Below are 27,846 nucleotides of genomic sequence, written 5' to 3'. Positions count from 1 at the left end.
TGAAATCATAAACTGGTTCTGGGAGGAGACACATAGCTGTAGTAGCGGCTTTTGGGAGAGAACAGGGAGGGGCAGAGGTCAGAGATTGGAGGAGACATTTCATTCTAGTTATACTCTTGTAATTGTTCACGTTTTCTTTACCCGGTGTGTGAGTCACCTACACAAACATAAAATGAATGAATAAAATTCTACAACATGAAGGATTTAAAGACCTTTTTCAATTACAAGGTGGGTGGAGCTTTAAATTCACATCCACAATTATTCTAGCAGGGATAAAGTACACAATGAAATACATTGTAAATTTTTGTTGCTATTACACAAAAATATCTATGATACATATCAGATGCAAAAAAAAAAAAAAAAAAAAAAAGCGCCCACATCTTTAGCACAGCATTCAAGTCTTCCGGGGTCCCCCTCATCCCTGCCTTGGCTCTTGCCTTGTTTTGATGACAAAACTTACCTTCAATAACAATAATAATAACAATAATAATACCCCTTTAAGTGTTCACTTTGTGCAAGGCATGGACGCCTTGGCCTTCAACATTTCATTGAAGTCTCACGACCTCTCCATTTTCCAGATGAGGAAACTGAGGTTGGCTCCCAGACCACGTTCTAGGCCACTGAGCTCCCCTCCTGGTCCAGGGCACCCTGGCAGCCGGGTGTTCAGACTTGGCGAGGCAGCGAAGCGAGGGGTTCGTGACGCCCTCTGGAGGTCGCGCGGGGAAAGTGGCCAAGAACCTAAAGATGAACATTTGCGTTTCGGTTGTAAGGAGGCTCAACGAGGGAGGGAATCCAGGATCTGCCGACTCCCCAGTTCTCTCTGTTTTCGGAGAGCGGTCTGACAGTGGACCGCACCCTGGCCTAGGAGGCGGAGAAGACAGACCTAATCTTTGGTTTGAGAGGGAACATACCCCTGCTCTGGGGGATCTGAGAGGAGAGGCACGGTCCCACAGGCTCAGTCCTAAGAGCTTTCTGTGGGAGATAAGGCCCTGCACTTAAACACACGAAAAAGCACGTTATCGGAAACCCCAAAACCACCTCAGAAATTCTAGGAAGATACATGGGACGCGGAGGGGCATGGAGGGCGTGACCGACACCAAAAGGGTAACGGTTATTGGTCATGTTCTCTTAAAGCCTGCCCCAGAACCGCCCAGCCATAGGCGGGGCCACTTTCCCAGGCTTAACGTTCATTGGCTGAACGAGGAGGGAGCCTTTCGGCGCGGAGGTCTCATTGGCTGGATTCCTGCTCTTAGGGGGCGGGACCCCAAAGAAGAGCTGGGCGTGTGCAGGGGGCGCGGCTATTTGCTGCAAGTGGCGTTTCCAGGGGTCGCAGAGGGTCCTTTAGGCCAGGCGTGAAAGTTGGGGCTTGGGGATTAGTCTTGGGGCGGAGATGGAGGCACGCCGGGCCAGGCCCCGCCGTCTTCGCTCTTGCACACTCAGCTTTCCAGCGCCCAGCCGAGCGAGGTGGGCGGTGTCGCGGGCGTGATGTCATCGCCGGGCGTCGCGCACACCCAGAAGGAGCCGTGACCTCTCCGCGTGGGGAGCTGCGGGACAATGCTGCAGCTAGTGCGGGCCGGGGCGCGGGCCTGGCTTCGGCCCACCGGCTGCCGGGTGAGGCCCGAGACTGGGGACGGGATGGGAGGACAAAGGTTGGAGGTTCCGGGCGTCGTCGTTCACTTTCGTGCACGGTTTGCAGGGCCTGAACGCGCTGGCGGAAGAGGCAGTGCACCCGGTGGCGAAGCCAGAGGCAGTCGTTAGCGCGGGTGAGGTTGTCAGGGTCGCCCTAGGAGGGGCGGCGACCGGGAGCCCTGACGCTCGGTCCTGACCCTTGACCTCCCAATCGCTTCAGGTCCCCAGACGCCTGTGCTGCGCAGGTGCGAGCTCCCGGTCCCCGCGACCCGGCGTCCGGTGCAGGCCTGGGTGGAGTCCCTGCGGGGCTACCAGCAGGAGCGTGTGGGTCTGGCCGAACTGCACCCCGACGTTTTCTCCACGGCGCCCAGGTGAGTGAGTGAAATGGTGAACTGAGTGCCAGAGGGATGAGACGCGGGGCTTTAGGAATCAGGATGATCTGGGCTCAAGCCTCGGTTTTTCCACCTGCCAAAGGGGGATATGATGCTTTTCCCAGCTACAGAGTTGTGTGAGGTTGAGATCTAAGAGGTAACATCTCCGAGGAGTTAAGTGACTGAGTTCAAATCCTGCCTTCCCCTCTTATGCTTCAGTGTCCCCATTCTGTGAAACCTCAAGAGTTTGCTGTGATGATGAAGCGAGTTAATTCTGGCACAGCAGAAGTTCTATAGATACATTGATTATCGTTGCTGTTAATTGAGTTTTGTAAAAATGAGCATGACGATGGTTAAGCCCTTTCTATGTGCCTGGAATAGCCTATTTGCGGTTTGGTTAGGCAGACCATCATAGCAACCCTAGGTTCAGTTATTCCTGCTTTGTAGATAAGAAAACTGAGAACACAGACAGGTTAAGAAATTTGCTTGGCGTCACACAGCTTGTAAGATTTAGAGCCAGGATCTCAACCGTGTGTGGACCGACTCCTTGGGCTGGGTTATGGCTTGCCAAAGCATAGGATACCTCTGAAGTGCATCATATCTGCCACATAATAAGTGCTGTTTATTTATTACTATTACTGGTATTGGTATGGTTTGCCCCCTACTTTTCCAGAGTCTCAAAGTCTCCATCTAGTAGAGGGTGACAAAATTAAATTTAAAACAACATGGGGCACTTGGGTGGCTCAGTTGGTGAAGCACCCAACTCTTGATCTCCGCTCAGGTCATGATCCCGCGGTTCGTGAGTTTGAGCCCTGAGTTGGGCTCTGCGCTGAGAGGGCAGAGCCTGCTTGGGATACTCACTCACTCTCTCCCTCTCCCTCTCTCCCCCCCACCCCCCATGCGCTCTCTCAAAATAAATAAATTTAAAGAAATTAAAAACAACATATTTTGCTTATTCTATAAATACTTAGGAAGGATCTGCTATGTGCCAGATTCCATTCTAGGTGTTGGGAATACAGCAGTGAATGAGTGCCAAGGTTGCCAATGTTTACAGTCTAGAGCAGGGGTCAGCAAACTTCTCCCGTGAAGGGCCAGATAGGAAAATATTTTAGGCTTTGTAGGCTATAACGTCCCCATGGCAACTACTCATCTCTGCGGTGGAGCGCAAGAGCAGCCACAGACAGTTTGTAAGCAAAAGCGGAGTTGTGTTCCAGTAAAACATATTGACAGGAACAGGCAGCAGGCCAGATTTGGCCTACTAGCCATAATTTGCCAACCCCTGGCAGACTACGCTGGCAGTCGTGTCCGATGTAGCCACGTAACGTCAATTACACGTATAACTTAAATTTTGCTAGTAGCCACATTAAAAAAAAAAAAAAAAAAAGGAAGAAACAAGGATTTATTTTTTTTAACCTGCTGCGTCTACAATATTGTCATTTCAACACGTGGCACTGGCCACACTTCAGGGGTGTGATGACCACGCCTGTGACCAGTGTCTACTGAATGGGGTCACAGGGCTAGAGAGGCAAAGCAGCCCATAAAGAGGGTGGCAATGAGTAAGTTGGAAGCCTAGGAAGAGAGTAAGGTACTGGGAGAGGCAGGAAGAGGTGGCCCTCTTTCTAGCAAGGAGGCTCCTCTCTGAGATGTTGTTTGGGGCCGAGAAGGGACCAGCCAGGGGAAGAGCATTTCAGGCAGAGGGAACAGTGAGCGCAAAGGCATGGAGGCTGGACCCCATCTCACAGAATGGAGACGGAGCGGGCCTGGAGGTGGTGCGAGATGGGGCAGAGGGGGCGGGGGGCGGATCACACAGGGCCCTGGCACTGGAAGGGAGGAGCCCCTGTTTGCATCTCGTGAGGTGGCGAGGACATCAGTTGGAGGGGGGCCTTTCACATCCTGTTCGTTCTCCACAGGATGGATATCTTGCACCAGGTTGCCATCTGGCAGAAGAACTTCAAGAGAATTGTGAGTCCCCGGGTGGGGTGAGGCTGGGGGAGGGAGGCCGAGGGAAGCTCCTGGACTGCTAGGCTCAGGCCTTCTCTTCTCTCCTGAACCATTCACCGATGGGTTACTTGCCAGGTGTTTTCTGAACACCCATTGTGCATTAGATGAGACACTGTGCTGGTGGACAAGACAGGCACGATCTCTATCGCGAAACTCGTAGTCTGGTCGGAGAGGTGAACTTGAGTCGAGTAGTCATGCCTGTAAATACATGATTAGGGAAGACGTTCCAGAGGAAGAGACATTTAACCTCGGGTGCGTAGTAGGTGTTAAGTAGGTAAAGGGGGGCAGTGGCGCTAACGGGAGCGGCACATGCAAAAGTCCTGCGGCAGGGACAGAAGGCAGCCTCGTGTGGTCACAGAGGTCAGCAGAAGCGATGGTGAATAATTTGGAGTTTTTGCCAAGTGCATTGAAGAAGCCGTTCGTTATCAATCAGGATCTCTTTGTTTCCCTTCTGCTTATCTCAGAAATCTAGTGAGTCCTCCTCCCTGGTCCACCCTGGTCCTAGAAATGAGGTCTTCAGCCTGGCATTGGAAATCCCTCACCCCATACCTCTCCCTGATTTTCTCGAGCCTCTGCACACACCTTTCCCTATGCCACACCTTCCTTTCAGTTGCCACCACATTGAAATCATTCAAAAACTACTGAGCGCCTGCTGTGTGCCAGGCAGCAGAGAGGCTGCTGACATTCTGGAGTGGATGAGGGAACTCTTGATTTCTTTATCCTTCACTCCCTCCCGAAGTGCTGTGTGCTTGTCCCGGCCCCCTAATCTCTGTGCCTCCTGCCGGGCTCCCCAGCGGCAGCCCCAGTCTGCCCGGCTCGCTGCTGTATTCCCAGGCCTGGTGCCTTTAAGCCGCGACAGTGTCTGCCTCGGGAACCTGACCCTCTCCTCCCTTTGTGCCCACAGAGCTACGCCAAGACCAAGACTAGGGCCGAGGTGAAGGGTGGGGGCCGGAAGCCCTGGCCACAGAAGGGCAGTGGGCGTTCTAGGCATGGCAGCATCCGCTCCCCGATCTGGCGAGGAGGTGAGCGGGGCAGGGAGGGGAGGGGCCCTGGGTGATTCTGCGCACACATCTGGGGTGATATCTCATCAGTCCCATTCCTTCTACCTGGGCAGGGGCAGCAGGACTCAGGCCCACGGACTTCACTGCCCATGTGCAGATCAGAGACCTGAGAGTCCACCTTCCCAGCCCTCCCCAGCTCTGGCCTTAGCGTCTCTCATCAGACTATGGCCACAGCCCCTTTTGGCCCTAACTCCCGTCTCACTTCTCGTGGCCCACACTTCACACAGCACCCAGGGTGCTCTTCCTAAACCTCCCAGTCCCTGTAGCCTTTGTGGGAAGTCTGAGCTCCCTACCTTGGCATTCCAGGCACGGGTGCCTGCAGACCCCCCCTTGTCCCTCCACATCCTCTCTGACCAGACACAGCTGATTCCGTGTCCTCTCTCACCTCCCGTGGCCAATGCCTCTCATCCTTATGATGTGTTTGGGCTGTGCCTCCCCCAGGAAGCCCTCCCTGACCTCCTTTGGGCCCCCGACCCCCAGCAACTCCTCATGCTGCTCCGAAAAGAGAGCCCCGATTCCCTCTGCCGTTGAGCCTGTGTCTGAATATGAATGACATGAGGGCAGGGCTCCTGTCCATCTTGTTCCCTGCCGCACTCCCAGGGCCCGGAAGAGGATCCTCACTCAGGGTTTGACAGCTGAGGAAATCGAGGCCCAGTGAGGCACAGTCACCTGTCCCAGGTGATCCTCAATCCAACATCCCCTCCCCATCTCTACCCGAGGCCCTGTCCTCTTTGCCGGTTCCGTTTGCCTGCGGGCAGCCTCCCTACACCAGCCACCGTGACCGATTTCTGCCCCCAAGCCCAGCGGGGGTCCTCACCTGTTCGCACACCTGTGTCTCTGCAGGAGGCATTGCCCACGGCCCCCGGGGCCCCACGAGCTACTACTACATGCTGCCCATGAAAGTGCGGGTGCAGGGCCTCAAGGTGGCTCTGACTGTCAAGCTGGCCCAGGTACAGGCCCGATCCCGCCAGGGGCCGCGGGGATCCTAGGGTGTGGGCTGTGGGGGCTGAGGCGTGGGGGGCTCAGACTGTCCTTTCTTCCTAACAGGATTACCTGCACATCGTGGACTCCCTGGAGCTGCCCACCTCGGACCCCCAGTACCTGACAGAGCTGGCCCGCTACCGCCACTGGGGGGACTCCGTGCTCCTGGTGGACGTGTGAGGGTGCGGGGAGAGCGGGGGTGGGGGTGCTGGGTGCTGTCCTCTGCCGCGCTCACCTTCTGGCCTCCGTTTCAGAGCACACGAGGACATGCCTCAGAACGCCGTGGCCGCCACCTCCGGGCTCAAGACCTTCAACCTGATCCCGGCCGTCGGTGAGCAGAGGGCCCTGGTTCTCCCCCCTAGGCTCCCAAGAGTCCATGGGCCAGTTCAAGTTCTATACCTGCCACTCACTCAGCAGCTGAGTGGCCTTGGGCAGTGGCCACCCTCCCCCAGCCAGCCCTCAGCTTGCCCAAACGGAGCATCGGGAAAATGGCATCCTTAAGGAAAGGCTCTGAGGTTGCGTCTGTCCCGGCTTGGGCCTCAGTGCTCGGCACAGAGTAAGTGTGAGGGCTGCCGGCTCTGCTCATCTGGCTCCTTAGTCAGAGAGGCTGAGAGGTGGGATCCATCCCACCCGTCACTACCTTGACTCGGCCCCCGAGAGCTCTCTCTTGGTGTCCTGATTGAGGTCTGGCTGCCTCCCCTACAGCTGCTTCCGGGGTCGGGGGTGGGGGTCTCGTAGGCACCTTGGCACGAGAACTCCTTCCTTCCCGTGGCTCAGGCCACAGAGCATGCCGTCACCCTCTGCTCCCGTCCCTGCTACCTCCCCCTGTCAGCTCTGAGTTTAAACATATCCAGAATTCGACCACTTCTTTCCACCCAGCACCCCCATCTCCCTCCTGGACCGGCGGGGTCGCCTCTGCCCTGGTCCCGGGTTCCTGCTCCGTTCCGCACTCTGTTCTCCCCTGCGGCCACCAGAGGGCACCTGAGTCCAGCTCCTCCCGCCTCTGCCCCCAGCCCTCTCCCGGTCCCACCTCCCTCTGGGTCAAAGCTTAAGTTCTTCCCGAGGCCCACAGGATCCCGCACGACTTGCCCCATCCTCTCCCTGCCCTGGCCATCCCACCCCACCCCCTCCACCTCCCGACTAACCGCGGGCGCACAGGCCTCCCGCAGTACATTGTTTACACATCTGCTGTGGTTATGGTCAGTGCCTCCCAGCATGAGGTGGGAATCACAGCCCGAGCGCAGGGCAGGGCCAGGCACGCGGGAGGCTCTCGATGACAAGTTGGGCTGAGGACAGTCCCTTGCCCGGGGTCTAGCCATCAGTGAGCAGCTAGACTGAAAGATTCGTGACCCCACGCCAGACCATGGTGCCTCTATAGTAGGGGAATACGGGAGGGAAAGGGGCCCCGGGTGCGGTAGGGCAGCCCAGCCTCGACTGCACCTCTCCCCCTGCCCCCCAGGCCTGAACGTGCACAGCATGCTCAAACACCAGACGCTGGTCCTGACCCTGCAGACGGTCGCCTTCCTGGAGGAGAAGCTGCTCTGGCATGACTCCCGCTACACGCCCCTCTACCCCTTCCGCCTGCCCTACCGGGACTTCCCCTGAGCCGTGACCCTGTGCACCTCAGGGCCCATCGGCTGCCCTCTCCCTGGACCGCTCCACGCGGGCGCCTGCTCTGAGCCGGGCCAAGCCGCCGGCGGGCCTGGGAGCCTTGTGCCCACCTCGTGAGGGCAGAGCCGCACCGCCCCAACCCCCCCATCCCAGTAGGAAGCTGAAGGCCACACAGAGTGGCTGAGCGGTGTCACTACCAGGAAGAGGCGACTTGGCAGAGAGCCTGACTGAACTTTGGCCCCCATTTTCTCTTTCATTTTTAAGGACAATTTTATTTTTTAATCAAAGGAGAGAAACAGAACAGCGCATTGTCATTTTGTAAATAACTCCACATGGCAAGTCAAGCTCTTTCCGGAGTGCTAGGCGCTGCTGGGTACCTCTCCTGGGGACAACCTCAGGGCTGTCGATAGTAACACAGTCAGCTTTCCCAGGGCGACTCAGACTCGAGGAACCAGGGGCACTGCTGTCATTAGGAGCCTGCTCCTGGTGCGTCCCCATTCCCAAGCACTGGCACCAAGAATTCACGTCCCTGATGGGGTTTGTGGTGCCATTGGTCATGGTCCTTCATGCCAAGCAGTGGGTTTGAGTCTAAAAACCGGATCTAAAAATGGGAAGTGCAGACCTGAGCTGTTGTCATAATGATTTCCCCTAAGCAGAGTCTGAATCCATGTGGTCTATAAATGAGTGAATAAACACGTTTTTTTAAAAACACCAAACCAGTATCCTAATGCTTTTTTCTCTTCTATTTAAAAAAAAAATTTTTTTTTAAGTTTTATTTCCTTATTTTGAGAGAGAAACCACAAGCAGGGAAGGGGCAGAGAGAGAGAATCTGAAGCAGGCTCCACACTCCGCGTACAGCCCAGTGCGGGGCTCGAACCCACAAACCACGAGATCATGACCTGAGCAGTAACCAGGAGTCAAACACTTAACCAACTGAGCCATCCAGGCACCCCCCCCCCTTTTTTTAATGTTTACTTATTGTCATGAGAGAGTGCGCAAGCGGGTAAGGGGCAGAGAAAGAGAGACACAGAATCCGAAGCAGCCTCCGGGCTCCAAGCTGTCAGCACAGAGCCCAACGCGGGGCTCGAGCCCACGAACGGTGAGATCATGACCTGAGTTGGACAGTTAACAGACTGAGCCACCCAGGCGCCCCGCCCCCCAAACCAGTATCCTAACTCTTGAGTCTGCTGTTTGCTCCCCCAGTTAATCTTTAAAAACAGTCCTAACACAGACTGCGATGTGGTCAATCTCTTTAAAGTTCTCCAGAACTGCCACCTGTGCATGTAGGCCCGGCCAGGCCAGGTGGCCGCAGTGACCACCCATGGGCTGGGCTGCCCCTGGCCAAAAACATCTCTGGAATGCCTCTCTAGGGAGTGCCTTCAGAGCTCATAACACATTCTTTGAAAATCCTCTGCGGATACAAACTTTGATCCCTTAAAGCACCAGATTTGACTAAGTAAAAAAGCCACTTGGAGCCAGTAGTAAGAAGGGGTGCAGAGGGCGGGTGGGAAAACATGGCTTGGGCCAAAGCCAAACTGTTAACCTACCTCTCCCTGCGCGTCTGGCCGGCCACGCGGGGACACGAGGCTTCGAGTAAGACCCAGCTCTGACGGTGCTCAGACTACTCTCGATCTTTCTAGCTACAAGTAAGGCTGTGGAGTTATCTACCTTACAGCGGTCAGGCAACAGCAAGGCCAACCTCTGCCCACATAGACTGTGAAAAGAAGGGTCAGAACCTGTCCCGCCATACCGGAGACCCCAGCCAGACCAAGGATGGAAAAAGGCATTAGGAAAACGACCTGATTGGGGTGCCTGGGGTCTGTGCTGACAGCTCAGAGCCTGGAGCCTGGAGCCTGTTTCGGATTCTGTGTCTCCCTCTCGCTCTCTCTGCCCCTTCCCTGTTCATGCTCTGTCTCTCTCGCGAAACTAAACATTAAAAAAAGGAAAAAAAAAACCCCAGAAAATCCGATAACTAAAATGCGCTTTCCAATAATCAGGAGGCAGTATGAATATGTACACATTAGTTTTCCAGCGCTGTCTTAACCAAGTACCACAGCCTGGGGGAGGTGAAACAACAGAAACGTACTGTCTCATGGTTCTAGAAGCTAGGAATCTAAGATCAAGGTGTCGGCAGGGTTGATTCCTTCTGAGGCTGTGAGGGAGAGTCTGTCCCAACCTCTTCCTTCCCCTGGTTTCTGGGCATCTGCTGGCAAACCTTGACGTTACATGGCTGGTAGTCATTCCAAGGTCTGCCCTCATCTTCGAATGGCAATGTCTCTGTGTATGTGTCCAGGTTTCTCCTTTTTAGTTTATTTATTTTGTTTATGTATTTATATGGGGGGGGGGAACAGAGAGAGAGGGAGAGAGAATCCCAAGCAGGCTTTGCACTGTCAGCGTGGACCCCGACGTGGGGCTCGAATTCATGAACCGTGAGATCATGACTTGAGCCAAAGCCAAGAGTCAGACATTTAACTGAGACACTCAGGTGCCCCTGGGCACCATCCCCCCCTCCCCCGTTTTTTTAATGTTTACTTAATGTGCACGAGCAGGGGAGGGTGGATCCAAAGCTCAGTGCTGACATCAGAGAGCCCAGTGTGGGGCTCGAACCCATGAACTGTGAATTCACGACCTGAGCCGAAGTCGGATGCTCAACCGACTGAGCCACCCAGGCGCCTTAGATTCCCCCCTTTCATAAGGACACCAGTCATGTTGAGTTCGTTCCGCCACCCCCCCACCCCAACCTCATCTTAATCATTCCCAGATACTGAGGATTAGTGCTTTTTTTTTCTTTTTCCTTGCAGGAAGGAGAGACAGTTGGACCCATGATTGCCTGTGTTTGAAATTCTCTATAATAAGCCTTTCTGAAAAGAGAGACGGGGGCGCCTGGGTGATTCAGTCATTTGAACCTCCAACTCTTGATTTTGGCTCAGGTCACGATCCCAGCGTTGTGGGATCGAGCCCTACATGGGGCTCTGTGCTGACAGCACAGAACCTGCTTAGGATTCTTTCTCTCCCTTTCTCTCTCTGCCCCTCCCCTGCTCTCTCTCTCTCTCTCTCTCAAAAATAAATAAAACTAATAAACATTAAAAGAGAGAGAGAGATGGGGGCGCCTGGGGGGCTCACTTGGTTAAGCGTCCAACTTCAGGTCAGGTCATGAGCTACACGTTCATGAGTTCAAGCCCTGTGTCGGGCTCTCGGCTGTCAGCGTGAAGTCCCACTGTGGATCCTCTGTCTTCCTCCCTCTGCCCCTCCCCAGCTCACACACACATGCACACTCTCTCAAAAATAAACATAAGAGAAAGAAAGAAAGAAAGAAAGAGAGAGAGAGAGAGAGAGAGAGAGAGAGAGAGAGAGAGAAAGAAAGAAAGAAAGAAAGAAAGAAAGAAAGAAAGAAAGAAAGAAAGAAAGAAAGAAAGAAAGAAAGAAAGAAAGAAAAGGAAAGAAATTGAAAGCAAAATCGAGCTACTGGGGCTGGGATCAGACTCCCCAGAAACACAGGGCGAAAGGCAGGCAGCTTTGATGGTGGATTTAAGGTGTCTACTTATTGGGGGTCGGCACGGAGGCCCACTGGGTGGGGATGAGGGAAGGGCCACAACCAGACCAAAGATGTCCCCACTCCAGTGAAAGGGTGTCTAGGAAAGAAAGCCTCAGAGCACCTCCTCCCAAACACATACCCACCAATCCACCAGGAGTGGATTAAAGTTAACGCACTGCTGGGTCATCCAAAGAGGGCGAAGCCTCCAGCTGCCATGTCCCCACCCGAGCAGGAGGGATCCAAAGGCTAGTGAGAAGGGGAGAGGCAGACAGAAGAGTTGACGGCAGAGAGACCAGACCCTTTTCCCCCCCACCGAGGCCTCCAGCCTGGAGAGGGCTCCCATCCAATGTTGAGCCAAGTTCAGAGATGTGACTATGCCACCGACCTGAGCCTGAGTCCCGGGCAGAATTCTCAGCCAGGGGGTGGGGCAAGGTTCCACCACAGAATAAAGGGGCGAAAGAGGAAGCGAAGTTGTGTTTTGAATGAGATGTCAACAACATGAATTTCTGCCTTACCAGCTAGGGCTGCGAGGACGAAATGTGATGTATCGACCAGATCGGTGGCAACACAGAGGAAATGTGTATTTCTGCCTGGGAAGTTGGAGGCGAGATTCTCAGAGCTGAGTCCTAATGAAACAGACACAGCGACTGCTACTACCCGTTCTGGCTCTGTGCTCGTCAGGCGCTGCATCCACACTGTGTTAGTGGAACCCCATGGCCGCCCTTTGAGGTTCGGGTTACCGTCCTATTCTACAGCTGAGGCCATCAAGGCGCAACCAGGGGAAGGGGCTTGCTCAAGGTCACAGCTTATGACAGGGGCTGTCAGCATCCTGACCACAACCCTTGACACCTGCTGTCCCACGCACTCCCCCCAACCGTCAGTGCCGCAGGACCATGGTGGGCTTGTCTGCTGGGGAGGTCAGAAGGACTGGGGACCCACAATGATATATCACTTCCCCCTACCTCATTAGGATGGCAATAATAACAGTAATCATAAAACAGAAAATAGGGGCAAACTACAGGAATCCCTAAAATGCCAGTTACTGGATGCCAGTGGAGCTTTAAAAAGCCTTCTGTGCCTGGGTGGCTCAGTCAGTTGAGCGTCCCACTTTGGCTCAGGTCACGATCTCGTGGTTTGTGGGTTCAGGCCGCCCGTCGGACTCTGTGCTGCCAGCTCAGAGCCTGGAGCCTGCTTCAGATTCTGTGTCTCCTTCTCTCTCTGCCTCTCCCCCACTTGTGCTCTGTCTCTCTCTCTCAAAAATAAATAAAATGTAAAAAAAAAAAAAATTAAAAACAGACAATAGTATCGATGAGGATGTGCAGAAAATAGAATTCTAAAAAAATTTTTTTAACGTTTATTTATTTTTGAGAGACAGAGACAGAGAGACAGAGCATGAGCAGGGATGGGGCAGAGAGAGAGGGAGACACAGAATCCGAAGCAGGCTCCGGGCTCCGGGCTGTCAGTACAGAGCCCGAAGCAGGGCTCGAACTCACAAACCGTGAGATCATGACCTGAGCCAAAGTCAGACCCTCAACCGTCCGAGCCACCCAGGCGCTCCCCCCCAGCAACTGCACATCTAAGTATATTCCCGAAAGGACTGAAAAAATTTTCATACCAACACTTGCACATGAACGTGCATTGCAGCATGATTCAGGGTAGCCAAAAGGGAGAAACAACCCAAATGTCCATCAGCTGGTGAATGAATAAAGCAAAGGTCCTATCTCCATACAATGCAATATTATCCAGCCCTAAAAAAAAATTCAGTATAGGGGCGCCTGGGGGGCTCAGTTGGTTGAGTCCGACTCTTAAGTGGGCGTGGAGCCCACTTAATAAAAAAATTTAAATTTAAATTTAAAAAAGGGAAAACGTATTAATACATGCTACAACATGGACGAAATGTTATGCTAAACATCATGAACATTATGCTAAGGGAAAGAGTCCAAACACAAAAGGCCACGTAGTGTGTGATTCCACTTATAGGAAATGTCCAGAATGTGCAAGCCCATAGAGACAGCAGATTAGTGGTTGCCAGGGGCTGAGAGGAGAGAGGATTGGGAGGTACCAGGTTTTTTGGGACGGTGATGGAAATATTCCAGAATCATATACTGGTTGTACAAGATTGTGAATACACAGGAAAATTTTTAAAGGGCAAAAAGTAAGTTTTGTATTGTGAATTTGTCTCAAATATATATATACATATATATATATATATATATATATATATATATACACACATATATATGTATATAATGTATATATATATATATACATATATATGTATATATATATATGTATGTATACACACACACACACACACACACACACACACACACACACACACAGCATATAAATATAAATTGGTATAGCCACTTTGAAAACTAGTATTGTGGGTTTCCCCCAAAATTAAAAATAGTACTACCGGGGTGTCTGGGTGGCTCAGTCGTTCTCGCGTCCGACTTCGGCTCAGGTCATGATCTCATGGCTTGTGGGTGCGAGCCCCGTGTCGGGCTCTGTGCTGACAGCTCAGAGCCTGGAGTCTGCTTCGGATTCTGTGTCTCCCTCTCTCTGCCAGCTCACACTCGCTCTCTCTCTCTCGAAAATAAATAAATATTAAATTAAAAAAAAATAGTACAACCGTATGATCCACGCATTTTACTTCTGGATATTTATCTGAAGGAAACAAAATCAGTATCTTGAAAAGGTATCTACACCCCCATGTTACTGCAGCATTATTTACCATACCCAAGACATGGAAACAACCTAAATGTCCATCAATGTATGAACGGATAAATATAGATAGATATAGGTATATAGATATAGATATATACCATATACATACGCACACACACATAAATACGTATACACATATATAATTGACACATAGTATGCGTGTATATGCGTATACATATAAGTGTAAACACACACATATACACAACGAATACTATTCGTCCATAAAAAGAAGGAAATCTTGCCATTTGCTACGTCACAGATGGACCTTGAGGTCATTACGCTAAGTGAGATAGGTTAGAGAATGACAAATACTGCATGACCTCACTTATATGTGGAATCTTAAAAACAACAACAAAAACAAACCACTTGAGGAGTACCTGTGTGGCTCAGCTGGTTAAGCGTACCATTTCAGCTCTGGCCAGGATCTCGTGCTTTGTGTGATCCTGCATCGGGCTCTGTTCTCAGTGTGGAGCCTGCCTGGAATTCTTTCTCTACGCCCCGCCCTCTCTCTCAAAATAAATAAATCAACTTTAAAGCAAAACAAAAGAAACACCTGAATTTACATACAGAACAGATTGGTGGTTGCCAGAGGCAGGGGGTGGGGGAAATGGGTGAAGCGGGTCAAAGGGTACAAACTTCCGGTTACAAGGTAAATAGGTCCTGGGATGCGATGGACAGCACGGTGACCAAAAACTGTTTAAATAAGTGAATAGAAATGTACATATGGAGGGGCGCCTGGGTGGCGCAGTCGGTTAAGCGTCCGACTTCAGCCAGGTCACGATCTCGCGGTCCGTGAGTTCGAGCCCCGCGTCAGGCTCTGGGCTGATGGCTAGGAGCCTGGAGCCTGCTTCCGATTCTGTGTCTCCCTCTCTCTCTGCCCCTCCCCCGTTCATGCTCTGTCTCTCTCTGTCCCAAAAAAAAAAAAAAGAAAAAGAAATGTACATATGGAGTAATGAAGTATTAGGGAGTTGACATTCCTGGAGGAGCTTAGACCCAGCGAGGCACAGGATTGGCGTAAAAAGTCCGCCCATCTCCAAGGGGTTCCTCAGTGAGACTGAACCACAGTGGCCCCCAAAGGAGGTCTCCATACTAACCCACAGCTTTCCTGGTTGCCTTCCCCGACTCCCCCCAAACCCCCATCCCAGATATAAACTGCCAGAACACCAAGTTTGGTTCCAGGGGCTGCTTTTGGGGAGAACGTCCACTAAAACAGCCGCTAAGTTGTCAGAGCCTGGATCCAAACCCTAATCTGCTCCTCCTTCTGTCACAACCTTGTGGATGAAATGCTCTGAGAACCTCCTGTAAAAGCGGTGGGAAGGAAATTCTGGGCTAGAGGAACAGCATGTTCAGAATGCTCGGGGACAAAAGAAATTCACTGAAGCTGCCAGGAAGGGCGGGGTGGCCACGCCACAGCTCAGAGTGAAGGGAGAGCAGGGGCCAGGCCACAAAGAGGGACATGAGTCCGCGGCCTCTAGTCTGTAGTGGGTCCACTCACTGGACTGCCCAAGACTGCCTGGCACCCGGGAGGAAGCCTTGCCCTTCCTGGCAACTTCAGCGAAGGGCTGAGGAGCCTCCACTTTTCTTTTCCTAGAGGAAACACAAAGGAAACGTGAGACCAGGAGGTGGACGCTCCTCTCGCTAACCTGGCCCCCATTACCACCCCATTTTCATCTCAGGAAATGGCTCTCCGTCTTCCCAGGGGACCAGGCCAGAACCAAGAAGTCATTCTTAACTCCGCTCTGTCCTCATGTCCCAGCAAGCACAGTTGACCTTGCCACCAAAAGGGATGTCAGATCACTTCTCTGAAGGCACTGCCCAGAGCAAGGGCCCATCATTACCCACTTCGACTAAAGTAGTCACCTCCTCTCTGGCCTCCTGTCCTCCCTGGCCCTGGGACATAGCTCCTGCTGTCTCAGGAGGGTGCCTGCAAACACTGGAGATGGGGCTGTCCCTCCTCCATGGCTCCCACCTCACTGGGAAGAAAAGCCAAAGTCCTCTGCAGACTGAAAAGCATGCCGGGCACCATCTCCTCCCTGCCCTCATTTCCTCCTCCCTTCCTTACTGCATTCCAGTCATATGGGCCTCCAGGCTCTCCCTACCTCAGGGCCTTTGCACATTCAGCACTCTCTGTCTGGTACCTTCCCTCTCTGATATTGTCACAGGAGCCTCCTCACTTCCCCGTGTCTTTGCTCAAATGTCGCCTTCTCAGTCTTTCCCAGAGTACTCTACTTAAAAGTTCATTAACCCTCACATTCCCTATCCCTCCTATTCTATTTCCTCTCAGCACTAATCACCAACACTCACCCCATATATTTTATTTTTGTTTCTTATCGCTCCCCCGCCGTTGAAACCATCTCTGCACAATGACGAAATGTTTCTCTTTCCTCATCACTGCCCTGTCGCCAGCTCTTGGAAGGATTCCTATCACAGCAGGCACCCACTGAACACCGCAGGGCCTGTCGGGAGAGATCCGAAAGAACCGCGCTTTTATGGCTGCAAGGAAGACTTGGGCCGCGCGGGGGAGCTCGCCGCCCGCGCACTGTGGACCAAAGTCCAGAGACCCATTGCGGAAAGCCCGAGAAAAATCCGCCGGAAAATAACCCCCCCTCTCCCTCCCGCACAGGATTTTCCCAGTCCCTTCGAGGCTTGGGGCGTCCCTGGTCCTACCCTGCACCTTTGCCCAGGCAGTTCGGGGAGGGATTTCAGCACCCACCACACCCCGCGTAGGAAGATCCCCGTGGAAATCCCTTAGGAATCATCAGGGCAGGAGAAGGGATGCTTTTCTAGCTGAAAAGTGACTCGAAGCCCTATCCTCCGAAGGAAGGGCTCGAACGTCCCCTGGGCTCCCTCCCTTCCCCTTCTGCTGCGCGACCTCCCTGGCCCCTCAGAGGTCTCCATGGCGACGCGGCGCGCATCCCACAACAGGAAGTCTTAGGCGGCGTGGCTAAGCGCTGGGAGACCCCAGGGCCCCCAGCCTCGACGTGGTAGATGCCAAGCCCTGGGGTCACACGCGTAGGCCGTGGCCTTGGGGTGGGGGGCGCGGCGGCGGTCTATAGCCACAATCCCTCCCCCCACGCCCCTTCCTAATGGAACTAGCCCCAGCAAATATCCGCACAATTTACCGCTGGCGCCAGAGTTCAAGTTTCAAGAGCCAGGTGCAGCGCTTGGAGTTTGACCGCCTCCTCTCCTCGCCCCACTTCGGGGCGTAGGAGTTGTTTCCCTGTGGAAAGGAAGGGTCCGAGCGCCCCCTCTCCATTCAAGGTGTGCTACCTCAGTTTCCCCGAGGGGCCTGGGGACGGCAGCGGGGACCTCCGCGCGTCAGGACCACGCGGCTTCCTTCCTTTTTCTGGAGGCTGTAAAGACGTCCCCGCGGCGGAGGCAGAAAGGAGAAGCGCGGCCGCGGGGGCGGCCGCGGCCGCGGGCGGGGGGGGGGGGGTTCCAGGGCCCCGGACATGATGACGCCTCGAGTCCTCACCCCATGGTTTCGCGGACCCTTGCATGTGCCCAGGCTTGCTCCTGCCGCTTCTTGGGAAATCTGTCAGCTGAGCAAGGGCTTGCCCCTTGGGGGAGGGGCACCCTTGATAGAGAGTGCCCCGAAGACTTTCCTGGGTCCCCACCCTAAAGAGGGATCGTCCACTCGGTTAAGGAGGCCTGCATGCGCTGGAGAGTCAGACGAGTTCGAACCTCCTCGCCGCTCGGAGGCTCGGTTTACCCCTCTGTGGAATGGGCACAATAACAGTCCCTACCGTCCAGGGTAGCTGGCGGTATTCCGTAGAGCGCTTAGAGCAGCGGAACCGCAGCACCGCGGTGAGCCCGGCCCCGGGACCGAACCTGTCGCACCGGGAGCAGCCCCCCCTGAGCTCGCCCGGCCGCCGCGCCCCTCGTTGCTTCAGTTTGGAAATTCCAGCGCTCCAGCGGCCAACGAGGGGGGACAACACGACTTAGGCTCGGCACCCTTTCAATCCGGAAATGCCGGAGCCCTCGTTCCGGAGGGGAAGGCGCGAGGTTTCCGGGAAAGTAGCACCGCCCCTCTGCCCCCCGTGCCCGGCCACAATAAAAGGCCCACGCGCTGCGGCCATGAGCCCAGTCGGCGCCGCACGTCTCTGCGCTGCCGGAGGTCGGTGCCCTGCTCTCCCAGCTTCGGCCCGCTATGGCTCTCGGCACCGCCCGTCCCGCGCTGCCAGCGCTCCTGGCCCTGATCGGAGCTCTGCTCCCAGGTGAGTCGGGGTGGGGCTGCCGTCGAGCCAACTCCCCGGATCCCCGCTGCGCCCCGGGACGCACCGGGAGGACCCGCTCCCGGCCGGCTGGGGATAAGCCCCTGTCGTACTTAGGTAGCTGTTTATGGGAAGTTGGGGCTAGAGCCGCCGGCTGAAAGTTGACAGCAGTGGGTTCGAATCCAGACCCTGGATCACTTCCACGGGAGGCCTCAAGTTAGAGGTTGACATTCCCGGAGCCTCAGTTTCTCAGCTGTAAGATGGAGAACGTAAGGGCGGCCACTTGAAATGGTTGTGTCCTGGCCGAGTGCCACGCCTGGCTCCAAGACTCGGTCTGATTGTGTGCGGACGTGTCCGGCACCAAGCTGAGTAGGCTGGGGACCCCCCCCCCCTCCCAACACACACACATGTACATTCTGTTCCTCGTCCCCCCTGCCCCTGGGGAAGTCCAGGACTGCCTCTGCTCAGGGGAATTCCAGGGCTGACTTGCCCAAAGGCCAGAGGCTGAGAGTGGCCTGCCCCAGCACCCCTCGACCAACCCCAGTCTGGGGGTTGTCAAAGCGAGACAGGGGGAGCGCCAAATGGTGGTCTGTGTTGGGAAGCGGGAGAGTGGGAAGGGGACACCTGTGGTTACCAGCCCAACAAAGGGTTCTAGTCCAGATGCCAATGTGGTTTCTACTGCTTTTCAGCTGAGTAACCGCACTTCTCCCAGCCTCACCATTTCACTCTGTGAAATGGGAACTATCCCAGAATCACTCTCGGAGAATTCACGGAGCTGCTGTTTTCCCACACCTCCATCCAGATAGAGGAACCCAAAGCTGAGGACAGCAATCTTTGCAAGAGGCAGATAGATAGGCCCTTTGGAAGGGCCCAGATAGATATTTTTTTCAGCTTTGGAGGCACCAGGGAGTCCGAGGGAGCTAATCACCACAAGCCCCCTTCTTCCCTGCAGCCAGGCACTGTCTGCCCTGTGCTAGGAGTCTCTTGCATTAAGCAGGGGCTGGGATGACTGTATTTACCCACCTTACAGAAGGGGAAATTGAGGTCTTGAGAGCGGAGACCACTTGGCAGAGGGAGGAGACAACTCAGTTGGAACTTTTCCATTCCTGGAGGGCTAGCCTCCTCCACCTCACGTCCTGGGGGAGAGAAGCACACTGACTTCATGTCCCTCCTCTGCTCAAGTCCTCCGTGGCTCCCCACTGCCCTCCGAATGAAGAACAAGTCCTTGGCATGGCCTGCCCTGCCCACATGATCCATCTTCCTGACCTTTCTCCCAGCTCTTCCTCCTCACTAACTCTCTCCAGCCACCCTGCCTCAGGACCTTTGCACTTGTGCCTGTTGCCTAGAATTAATTTCTCTCTTCTCTGAATGGCCAGCCCCTTCTCATCATTCGGATCTCTGCTCACACATTACCCTGTCACCAAGTCACTGTCTGTTCTCTCACCCTGTTTTGTTTTTGCCAAAGCTCTTATTAACATCAGTTATTAATTATCTTGTTTGCCTATGAATTTTTCTGTCTCCCACACTGAAGGCAACGTTTTGCCTCGTTCAGGGCTCTGTGCCCAGCACTCAACCCAGGCTGGGTACATGGTAATTGCTGATGAACCCAATTTGTCCTGACTTCCATCTTTTGTTCTAGGACTTGGAGGGGCCCAAACATCAGTGCACCCCCTAGAAGCCATCATACCCCGAGGCGGCTCTGTGCAGGTGAACTGTAGTACTTCTTGTGACCGTCGCGCCTTCTTGGGCCTGGAGACTCAGCTGACTAAGAAGGAGGTCGCTCAGGGGGACAACTGGAAGATCTTTGAACTGAGTGGTGTGCAGGAAGATAGCACTCCAATATGCTTCTCATACTGCCAAGCACAGACGATGGTTTCGATGTCTCTCACCGTGTACTGTGAGTGGCTGGGCCCAGGGGCTGGACAAGGCAGGCTGGGTGGGGGAGGTGGACGCGTGCGAGTCCCCTCAGGCTGGGACAGCCTTTGTTGCTTGGTGGTGGGGACAGAGCTGGCTCGCCAGAGCACTGGTGGGCACATCTTCGGAAAGCCTCATTGTCGTTTGAAACCCCATCTTGAATTTTCTTGGGTGCATTTAGCGTATTACAGAGATTCAGTACATTTGAGTACTATAGGCCTCTGGAAACATGTGACAGATCCTAGATATGACTCTTTATTTTATTTTTTTATTATTAAAAAAATTGTTTTAAATCTTAATTTTTGACAGAAAGAGAGACAGAGACAGAGTACAAGAGCAGGGGAGGAACAGAGAGAGAGGGAGACATAGAATCCAAAGCAGGCTCCAGGCTCTGAGCTGTCAGTACAGAGCCCAACATGGGGCTCGAACTCCCCAACCGCGAGCTCATGACCTGAGCCAAAGTTGGACACTTAACCGACCGAGCCACCCAGGCGCCCCTAGATATAACTTTTTAAAAGATGTAGTTTAGGGGGTGCCTGGGTGGCTCGGTCGGTTGAACATCTGATTCCTGATTTTGGCTCAGGTCAGGATCTCACTGTTCGTGGGTTCAAGCCCTACTTTGGGCTCTGCACCGACAGTGTGGAGTCTGCTTGGGACTGTCTCTCTCCCTCTCTCTCTGCCTCTCCCCTGCTTATACATGCTCTCTCTCTCTGTCTCTCTCTCAAAATAAATAAACATTAACAAAAAAGGAGATGCAGTTTAGGGGTGCCTGGGTGACTCAGCGGGTTAAACGCGTCTGACTTTGGCTCAGGTCATGATCTCACAGTCCGTGAGTTCGAGCCCTGCGTCGGACTCTGCTGACAGCTCAGAGCCTGGAAGCTGCTTCCGATTCTGTGTCTTCCTCTCTCTCTGCCCCTCCCCCGCTTGTGCTCGGTCTCTCTCTCTCTCTCTCTCTTTCTCTCTCTCAAAAATAAATAAACATTTAAAACAAAATGTTAAAGAAGATGCAATTTAAAAGTAGCCCGGACATGGCAATTTTCACATATTGGCAGCAATCAAAAGGGTTGATAACAGCCATGCTGGCAAGACGGCGGGGAAGCGGGCAGTCCTGGGACATCGCTGACAACGTGGGAACAGAGAAGCACAGCCCCGAGTGGGGAAGTGGTGTCAGTTCTCTAAGTGGCCCACGCATGTGTGCTTTGACACAGAAATCCCATTCCTCGGGATTGGGCTTATGTGTGTCCCCAGCCCCGCGGGAGCGGTGCGGGCTGCGGGATGGGGTTATTTTACTGTGGCTTTATTTGCATGGGCAAAAGTTTGCAAGCCACTCGGGCACAGGGCACGGGGGAGATACGCTGTAGTTTGATCACTTGAAGGCGCAGTATGCAACTGCCCAAAGAGAAGGAGGAAGCTCCCGTGTCCTGAAAGAGAAATGACCTCCAAGGTGTCCCGTCACGTTCAAGAGAAGAGAGGCGTGCCCAGAACGAGTGGCATGCCCTCCTTGGTGTTGAGGAGCAGCAGGGTGGGGTGAGGGCAGCCCGTGTTGACACAGAAAGGAGCCAGGAGAGGAAATCCAAGAAATGAGAGAGAGAGGCTGGGGGAGGGGCGCTCCGGGAGAGGGCATGGGGCCAGTGTTTTCTATGTGCCTTCTTCTCTGGGCACTTTCAACTGTGAGAACTACTATTACCATAGGCAATGAATAAATAAAATTCAGATGAAAACAAGATGGAACAAACAAACAAGGAAGAAAGGACAGAAAGAGAGTTAGCCAACTGGTCTCGGGGTTAGACAGCTTTGGGTTCCAGTCCTAGCATGGCCTTTATGGACTGGGTGGCCACGGGGGATATGGCTTGTTGACTGACTTTGCCATGAGACCTCCTCGCGTGGGTGTAATGATGCATTGAGGCGTGAAGGACACTCCACCATCATGGTGTCTGGGCAAAACCTTTGGGGAAAACAGCGGCTTTGCTTCTGATTTGGAGCATGTTTGGGCAGATTCTGGCCAGCTGAGGAGAGTCCCCAAACGTTCCCAGTGGCCTGTAAAACCCCAGGCAAACCTCCTCGAGGGACTTCTGCATCTTGGCACGATAGTTGAAAACCCAGTTCTCCAACTTTGGGGCCTGGGTCTGCCACGTCTCTCCCTCTGACTTTGGGTACCAGGCTTTGCCTTAATTTCCAGCTCTGTGAAATGGAGCCGATGTCCTGCACACAGGCAGGGGGTCACCTAGGAGAGGCCCTATCTAGCTTGGTCCTGCCCCACCCCTGGTGTAAAGATCCCTGGGTGGCTGAACTTTCTCTAGAAAGGATAAGCGTGTTACCTTCTGTAGGAGATGACCCCTGACTGGGCCTTGAAGGGTGAGTAGAAGTTGGTATAGACAGGCATTCAGGGCAGAGGGAACAGCCTAGGTTTGAGTGGGAAAACATGCTGAACGGAGGGGGTCGGTGTTAGGAAGGGCTGAATACCAGCAGATCGGTGGGGACTCCCTCAGGGTGTTAGGAAGCCATGGAGGGTGTGAGAGCAGGCCAGGGATCTAGATAGCAGAAGGCCGGGCTGCCTGGGTGGCTCAGTTGGTTAAGTATCCAACTCTTGGTTTTGGCTCAGGTCACGATCTCATGGTTCATGGGTTCGAGCCCCGAATTGGCTCTGTACTGATGGTTCTGAGCCTGCTTGGGATTTTCTCTCTCTCTGCCCCTCCCACGTCTCTCTCTTTTGCTCTCTCTCTCTCTCTCTCTCTCAAAATAAATAAGCAAATAAACTTAAAAAAAAAAAAACAATCATTAGCAGAAGGCTGGCCTTTTGGGAAGCCAGCGAGCAGTTGGCCGTGGACCTCGTCCAGGCCACATGTGTGGGCAGTGGCTGGGTACAGGAAGGGAGGGCAGACAAATACTTGGAAGAGGGAACTAACCAGGACTGAAGGTTGGGGTTCAGGGAGAGGCAGGGGCAAGACAGACCTCCTCCCCCAGTCTGGGCTTCAGGGCAAGGAGCTGTGCTCAGAGATAGGAACTCCTTTTGGGGGCTGAGGTTTGAGGTTTGCACCCAGCTCTGCAAATTTGTGTTTGCAGCAGGTGCAGGTGGGTAAGGTTTTCTTGCCCCCCCCTTTTGTTTTTAAAGCTATACTGAGATATCATTTACAGAATACATACATAAGTCACCCCTTTCAAGTGTACAATTCAACAAATTTGCATGCATTTATAGAGTAGCACAGCCCTCACCACCATCTAATTTTAGAACATTTCCATCACCCTAAAAGGAAACCTCATGTCCATTTACAGTCATTCTATTTCTTAAATGCATTAATGAAAGCCCTACCTCCAATAACCCATTTTACCGCTCAGGAAACCGAGATTCGATTTCTCCAACTGCTAGGGCTAGAGCGATTTCCAGGGCAAAGTCGCTCGCCTACAGCTCATACCACAGAAGCCCCAAAGCTAGGAATCAAACCCAGGGCCCTCAGTGCTAAGTCGCAGCTCGCTGGGACTCTGCTTTTAATTTTCACTTTCAGTCCTGGCCTGAAATTCTGTTACTTTATGTGTAACGGGGACCCTGGCCTGCAAAACCCAAGCCCACATGTTGTGTTTTCAGGGGATACTCAGAGTTCCGTTTTGAGTGTCTGTTGGTTATTCTTGCATTTTTAACATTTCAGGGGACCACACAGCACATTTGGGAACTTCTTTCCCTTAAAAGGGGGCTCCTGAAAGGCCTTAAGTCAGTGCGGGTGGCTCAAACTTATTTTTTCTATAAATACAGAGAGCCTACTGTGTGCCACCAACAGATCAGGGAACAAAGCTGACAAAGACCTCCCCCCCACCGCCTCTCCTGGGCTGAAGTTACCTGGCAGGACGGGGAAATAGAGAAACGAGTTAACTAAGAAGATGTGTGTCACCCTTGGGTGTCGGACAGTGAGGGGTGCTGTGGGGGGAAATAAGGCCAAGAAGAAGAGAAGGGGGGAGCATAGGGTCTCTTAAAAACAATCTCTACTCAATCTCTACTGGACTGGGCAGTTTAAATTTACTGTATGTATTTGACGGGACTCCCAGTGATAGATTTTGAGGTTTTTGGTTGTTTGTTTGTTTGTTTGGTTTTTTTCTTCCACTCTTCACTCTTAGACGCTGCAGTGGATAAATTGTTTTTGCCCCCTTCTCAGCCACCTGGGGACTTCCCACCGGTTTATCCTGAAGCTCTTAACATTCCTGTCTGGCTTAGGTGGTTTGGGGTGTGTCGCGTGAAGAGCGGGGAGTGGGGAGGCCCCTGGACGGGGCGCAGCCCGCACCCCAGCGCCCCCTGCGGGCGGGCAGCCTCTCTGGCTCACACAACCCCCCCCCCCCCCCCCCCGCCCCCAGGGTTCCCGGAGCGCGTGGAGTTGGCCCCCCTGCCCCGCTGGCAGCCCGTGGGCGAAAACCTCACCCTGCGCTGCCAGGTGGCCGGCGGGGCGCCCCGGACCAACCTCACGGTGGTGCTGCTCCGCGGGGAGGAGGAGCTGAGCCGGCAGCCGGCCGTCGGGGAGCCCGCCGAGGCCACGGTCACGGTGCTGGCGGGCAGAGACGACCACCTCGCCAATTTCTCGTGCCGCACGGAACTGGACTTGCGGTCCCGAGGGCTGGGTCTGTTCCAGAACAGCTCGGCCCCCAGGCAGCTCCGAACTTTCGGTGAGGCGCTGGGGAGCTGCCAGAGAGGATAGGCTGGGTGGGGGTGGGGGTGGGGGAAGAGAGGGGCCTTTGGTCATGGGGGTGCTAAGGTGGTGACCTACCTAGATTACAAGGGCTCCTGGGAAAGAGCATGTTCTTGGCCATTGGGATGGGGTGCACTGGGATGAGGCGCCCCAGCTGCAGGATCTTCTGAGAAGGCGGTAACCCCATATGTAACCCCATATGTGTGCCGGGGCAGGGGTGACCCCGGGCCACAGAGGCTCTTGGGAGGAGGATGCCCCAGATGAGGGAATGAAGATGCCCCCAGAAAAGGGCTTTAGGTTGCCTGTCCCCTCTGTGTTCACACCCACCCTCTCTCACCAGTCCTGCCAGAGACGCACCCAAACCTTGCTACCCCCAGCATTGTGGAAGCGGGCACAGAGTGGCCCGTGGACTGCACCATGGACGGGCTGTTCCCAGCTTCGGAGGCCCAAGTCCGCCTGGAGCTGTCTGGCCGGAATCTGCACCCCACAGTCACGCACAAAAACGACTCCCTCTTGGCCACGGCCCATGATAAGGCCAACATGGAAGAGGAGGGCACCCACCAGCTGTCGTGCGTGGTGACCCTGGGACACCAGAGCCGGTCGTGGCGGGAGAATGTGACCATCTACAGTAAGTAGAGACGGGGCGGGGCTTCCAAGGGATGGGACCGGTACTGGGAGGCGGTGCTCACCGTGTGCCCCGCCCCCAGGCTTCCCGGCTCCCAACCTGACCCTGAGTGAGCCAGAGGTCTCAGAACAGACTGTGGTGACCGTGGAGTGTGAAGCCCAGGCCGGGGCCCTGGTGATGCTGAGCGGGGGGGTCCCGGCAAGGCTTCCAGGACCCAGGGCCCAGCTCCAACTAAATGCCAGCGCCGAGGACAATGGACGCATCTTCTTCTGCTCTGCTCTCCTGGAGGTGGCCGGGCAGGTGCTACACAAGAACCAGACCCGGGAGCTCCGTGTCCTGTGTGAGTGGAGCTGCTGGACAATGACTCCTAATCCTCAAGACCCAACCCCTAAGGCCCCTGGAGCTCCTGCCCTCTGGGGGTCCCCTCCAGCCCTCTCCCCAGATTCCAGAGTCCTCCTGTCCCAGGTGGTGAGGGGTGTCCTGGTCCCTGACCTCATCCCTCATCTTGCTGTGTTTCTCCAGATGGTCCCCGACTAGACAAGAGGGATTGTCTGGGAAACTGGACGTGGCAGGAAGGCTCCCAGCAGACCCTGACATGCCAAGCTTGGGGAAATCCAGTTCCTGAGCTGAAGTGTCACCGGAAGGGGGATAATGCTCTGCTGCCCATCGGGGACCTGAGACCTGTCACGCGGGAGGTTGCAGGCACTTACCTGTGTCAGGCCAGGAGCCCCCGTGGTGAAGTCAGCCGTGAAGTGGTCGTGAACGTGATCTGTGAGTGTGCCGGCGTTTAGGGCTGGGCAGGGCAGAGGCAGTGAGCCTGGCTCGACCTTCATCACCCACTGTGTCCTCCCCCACAGACCACCGGAATTACATCCTCACCACCATTCTGGTGACAGTTGCTTTCACCATAGGAGCTGCGGGCCTAGCTGCTTACTTCTATAACCGCCAGCGGAAGATCCAGAAATACAAGTTACAGAAGGCCCAGGAGGCGGCTGCCATGAAGCTGAACACACCAGCCACGCCACCCTGAACCTGTCCCAGGACAGGGCCTCCTCCTCAGCCCCCCACACAGTGGCAACGGTGCCACATTGAACAATGGTCCATTCAGCTCCACCCACCTTCCCAGGACGCCCGAGGACAGGACAGAGGCCTCAGGATACAGACAGCATTGGGGATCAAGGCACATGCACACTTAGGATCCCCAAGCCTCACACCTGACCTGTTGTCACAGGACTGAGCCATGAGGAGGGGGCGGGACTTGGGTCATGACTATGAAAGCCTGACCAGACCAGAGGGGGTGTGGTGGGACACTTGACCTGGGACACCCAACTGCGAAACAGTGAAACTCACCCCTGCTGCGTGTGCTGAGGCCCCGCAGTCCTAGGGAGAAGTGGCCTGCACAAACACATACAGCATGGAAACATATCCCCATCCTTCCTCTGACATGCCAGCTCCAGTGAGGCTGTCCATTGACTGTCCCCAACTTTTGATGGATGTATTTATTAATTTGTTCTCTTATGAGCTATTTATTGAGTGCCTTTTATGTGGGTTAGAATAGTAAAGAAGAGGAACGTAGGTTCCTGTTCTCAGGGAGCTCTCAGTCTAGTCTCATTCAGGGCCACCAGGTACAGTTGTACTGGCTGTGCACTGCAAAGGAGTGCCTGGCAAAAAGATCAAGTGGGCTGGAATTTCCTACTCCGGCTGGCTAAGCTGCTTTCCCCCAGAAGGGGACTGGCAATGGTGATATGGTTTAGTTGGTAACCTGCCCAGGGACAACCACTGAGCCCTTACTCCTCCCCCCATCTCTGACACTGACCTCTGTTAACCACCTCTCTGCCCATAAGCATCCGCTAGTGCTCACAGTGACACTGTGGCGTGCCTAAACATGAATGCCCATTCACTGGCAGCTAAACCATACAGTCCCATGAAACTATGCCCAACCGCTGTGTGTCCCTGCCTTGTCCTACCTGGTTCCATCTTGGGACCATGCAAGAACAGAGCACTCTGGCAGCTCCAAATTCCGGCGGAGACAAGGGCCCTGCAGGCAGTGCAGAGGAGAGGCCTGGGAGGATCCCCTCCCAGTTCCAGAAGCCTCTTTCTTGTGCTAATAAAGCTTGCTAATAAAGCTTCCTCTCAGTGCGCCTGCCTTCTGTGAGTTGAGGGAAGATGTCATGTCCAGTTGGAGCCCTTTCTAGTCCCATCCTCCCACTTCCTCCTCATTCTCCCATTTCCTCCCCTAAGAAAAGGCTGCCGGTTCAAGGCCCACCCCTGAGGCTCTGGTCCAAATCTGGGGCTCTTTAGAACCTCTTAAGATTCTAGCGAAAATTAAAGATTCCTCTCCAGAAAACTCTCTGACCCTTGGTTTCTGGTGGTTTGGAATCCCGTTCTTGAGCCGAGGGAGGGGCTGAGGGTCTTTACGCAGGCTCCAGGGCCCTCTAGGGGCCTCTGTCTCTCCGGGTGGGGCTGAGGAGGCGGGGCTGCGGGCCTCTTTATCTCCACAGCCA

General features: G+C 54.2%; 2 protein-coding genes and 1 long non-coding RNA gene across 5 annotated transcripts; 2 read left to right on the top strand and 1 right to left on the bottom strand.

Annotated features, from left to right (window-relative positions):
* Positions 1-1,275: 1,275 nt before the first annotated feature.
* Positions 1,276-8,370, top strand: MRPL4 (mitochondrial ribosomal protein L4). The gene is made up of 9 exons (XM_058728103.1): positions 1,276-1,611; positions 1,697-1,763; positions 1,850-2,000; positions 3,911-3,962; positions 4,906-5,023; positions 5,906-6,012; positions 6,110-6,219; positions 6,298-6,374; positions 7,503-8,370. Exons 1-9 carry the CDS (start codon positions 1,555-1,557, stop codon positions 7,646-7,648), a joined length of 885 nt encoding a protein of 294 aa, XP_058584086.1. The 5' UTR covers positions 1,276-1,554; the 3' UTR covers positions 7,649-8,370.
* LOC131510674 (uncharacterized) lies at positions 7,976-17,960 on the bottom strand. Of its 2 annotated transcripts, XR_009261135.1 has the most exons (6): positions 17,666-17,960; positions 15,762-16,375; positions 12,233-12,437; positions 11,705-11,815; positions 9,202-9,860; positions 7,976-8,255 (listed from the first exon to the last, which is right to left on the bottom strand). It is a non-coding gene; the product is annotated as an uncharacterized LOC131510674 (long non-coding RNA). The 2 variants fall into 2 exon arrangements; XR_009261134.1 differs by lacking the exon at positions 9,202-9,860 and having other exon boundaries at positions 17,666-17,956.
* Positions 17,961-17,981: 21 nt separating this feature from the next.
* ICAM1 (intercellular adhesion molecule 1) lies at positions 17,982-27,694 on the top strand. Of its 2 annotated transcripts, none has more exons than XM_058728099.1 (7): positions 17,982-18,136; positions 19,773-20,030; positions 24,389-24,694; positions 25,058-25,345; positions 25,425-25,682; positions 25,865-26,113; positions 26,200-27,694. In XM_058728099.1, exons 1-7 carry the CDS (start codon positions 18,070-18,072, stop codon positions 26,370-26,372), a joined length of 1,599 nt encoding a protein of 532 aa, XP_058584082.1. In that variant the 5' UTR covers positions 17,982-18,069; the 3' UTR covers positions 26,373-27,694. The 2 variants fall into 2 exon arrangements, with proteins under 2 accessions (XP_058584082.1, XP_058584083.1); XM_058728100.1 differs by having other exon boundaries at positions 26,254-26,369.
* Positions 27,695-27,846: the final 152 nt, after the last annotated feature.

Source organism: Neofelis nebulosa, chromosome 4, assembly GCF_028018385.1.
Source record: "Neofelis nebulosa isolate mNeoNeb1 chromosome 4, mNeoNeb1.pri, whole genome shotgun sequence".
In the NCBI taxonomy this organism is placed as follows: Eukaryota; Metazoa; Chordata; class Mammalia; order Carnivora; family Felidae; genus Neofelis; species Neofelis nebulosa.
This window is presented reverse-complemented; position numbering and strand designations above follow the sequence as displayed.

What these genes read in the sequence shown, in the direction of transcription:
- ICAM1 (XM_058728099.1), top strand. Translation starts at nt 18,070, where the DNA reads ATGGCTCTCGGCACCGCCCGTCCCGCGCTGCCAGCGCTCCTGGCCCTG. An exon ending in CAGGCAGCTCCGAACTTTCG is followed by an intron (nt 24,695 to 25,057) that starts GTGAGGCGCTGG and finishes CTCTCTCACCAG; the next exon opens with TCCTGCCAGAGACGCACCCA. An exon ending in GGAGAATGTGACCATCTACA is followed by an intron (nt 25,346 to 25,424) that starts GTAAGTAGAGAC and finishes CCCCGCCCCCAG; the next exon opens with GCTTCCCGGCTCCCAACCTG.
- MRPL4 (XM_058728103.1), top strand. Translation starts at nt 1,555, where the DNA reads ATGCTGCAGCTAGTGCGGGCCGGGGCGCGGGCCTGGCTTCGGCCCACC. An exon ending in TTCGGCCCACCGGCTGCCGG is followed by an intron (nt 1,612 to 1,696) that starts GTGAGGCCCGAG and finishes CACGGTTTGCAG; the next exon opens with GGCCTGAACGCGCTGGCGGA. An exon ending in AGAAGAACTTCAAGAGAATT is followed by an intron (nt 3,963 to 4,905) that starts GTGAGTCCCCGG and finishes TTGTGCCCACAG; the next exon opens with AGCTACGCCAAGACCAAGAC.